The 2,104-nt window shown below is 39.4% G+C and overlaps 1 protein-coding gene across 2 annotated transcripts in view; it reads left to right on the top strand.

Moving 5' to 3' along the window:
* Window positions 1-1,605, top strand: part of LOC104713759 (indole-3-acetic acid-amido synthetase GH3.3) — a 3,139-nt gene extending 1,534 nt beyond the window's left edge. The window contains exon 3 of one of the 2 annotated variants that reach the window (XM_010430959.2): window positions 67-1,605. In XM_010430959.2, the coding sequence (XP_010429261.1) occupies window positions 67-1,426 (1,360 nt within the window). In that variant the 3' untranslated portion in view covers window positions 1,427-1,605. The remainder of the gene's footprint in view (window positions 1-66) is intronic. The other variant, XM_010430958.2, reaches the window with a different exon arrangement.

Here is a 2,104-nt window from a genome sequence, read left to right as displayed (position 1 = left end):
TTAACAGTCTAAACTATTAAAGAAACATAAATATTATGGTAACTAATAGTAATTTATTGTTTACAGCTACGTGCCTGGATTAGACAAAGGCAAGGCTCTATACTTTTTGTTTGTGAAGGCTGAATCGAAGACTCCCGGTGGATTACCGGCACGTCCAGTGCTCACGAGTTATTACAAAAGCGAACAATTTAAGAGACGTCCTTACGATCCGTACAACGTGTACACGAGCCCTAATGAAGCCATCCTTTGTCCCGACTCCTCCCAAAGCATGTACTCTCAGATGCTTTGTGGTCTCCTCATGCGTCACGAAGTCCTCCGTCTCGGTGCCGTCTTCGCTTCCGGTCTCCTCCGTGCCATAGGGTTCCTTCAAACCAATTGGAAAGAACTCGCTGACGATATTTCAACCGGAACCCTAAGTTCGAGAATCTCTGACCCGGCGATCAAAGAGAGCATGTCCAAGATCTTGACCAAACCTGACCAAGAATTGGCTGATTTCATAACTTCGGTTTGTTGTCAAGATAATTGGGAAGGTATCATTACTAAGATTTGGCCTAACACCAAATACCTTGACGTCATCGTTACCGGAGCCATGGCTCAGTATATCCCGATGCTTGAGTACTATAGCGGCGGTCTACCTATGGCTTGCACGATGTATGCTTCGTCCGAGAGTTACTTCGGGATTAACATGAAACCAATATGTAAACCTTCCGAAGTTTCTTACACCATTATGCCTAACATGGCCTACTTCGAGTTTCTCCCTCATGAAGTGGAACCAGAACAATCTGAACTTGTGGAGCTAGCTGATGTCGAAGTCGGGAAAGAGTACGAGCTTGTGATCACAACCTATGCTGGGCTTAACCGTTATAGAGTTGGTGATATCCTTCAGGTGACTGGATTCTACAATTCCGCTCCACAGTTCAAGTTTGTGCGGAGGAAGAACATTTTGCTTAGCATTGAGTCGGATAAAACTGATGAAGCTGAGCTTCAAAAGGCTGTTGAGAATGCATCGGTGTTACTTGGGGAGAAAGGAACCCGCGTGATCGAGTACACAAGCTACGCAGAGACAAAGACTATACCTGGCCATTATGTCATCTACTGGGAGCTTCTAGTGAAAGATCAAACCAAGCCTCCAAGTGACGAGGTCATGGCTCAGTGCTGCTTGGAAATGGAGGAGTCGTTGAACTCTGTGTATAGACAAAGTAGGGTTGCGGATAAGTCGATAGGACCACTCGAGATACGTGTGGTGAAGAATGGAACGTTCGAGGAGCTCATGGACTATGCCATATCGAGAGGTGCATCGATCAATCAGTACAAGGTACCGAGGTGTGTGAGCTTTACACCAATCACAGAGCTGCTTGACTCGAGGGTTGTATCAACACATTTCAGCCCGGCTTTGCCACATTGGTCACCAGAACGCCGTCGTTGAGAAGATTTTGTTTTGGTTTAGAGTTTGTAAGTCGTACAATAAGTCCGGTGTACGGATGTTTACCCGATCAATGTTTACTCACTCTCTCCCTGCTTTTATCTGACTTCTAAGTAATAAATAATAAGTAATGTAATCCGAAGAATGTGAAGTTTATTTATGCATGCATACCAGTAAAATTACTTTAGAATTCAAATTATACTATATATAGGTTATCGATTATTTTTAGCTTTCGTTAAACTTTTCTATTTATAAGATTAAGAATATGAAACCAAGTAGAAACCGTATTTCAATACGATTTGAATCAAGTTTCGAACTCTAACAATATGCATTTGTGGTTTTGTTTAAAGAAATATTCAAAACAAAAAAAATGTGCAAATGAGATGGTTTATCGTTTATCTTATTATAAAGTTTGGTTTTCTATGTTAGTAAAATAAATTTCTTTCCCTTAATCAAAAAATAGAAAACATACAAAAAAAATATATTTCATATACTAATGGATTTAAAGAAAATTATCTAGGTTTTACAATCTTTCAGATTTGACATTTGATATTATTTATAAAAAAAACCTCATTTGTGCGGATTCTTAGCAGTATATTATTGGATTTTGATTCTAAAATTATAATAATTTACTCATAAAACTCCATTAGATTTTTATTTCAAATGGCACAATATATAAAT

This window comes from Camelina sativa, chromosome 9 (genome assembly GCF_000633955.1).
Source record: "Camelina sativa cultivar DH55 chromosome 9, Cs, whole genome shotgun sequence".
NCBI classification, from domain to species: domain Eukaryota; kingdom Viridiplantae; phylum Streptophyta; class Magnoliopsida; order Brassicales; family Brassicaceae; genus Camelina; species Camelina sativa.
Note: the sequence above shows the minus strand (reverse complement) of the source record. Positions and strands in the feature narration are given on the sequence as shown.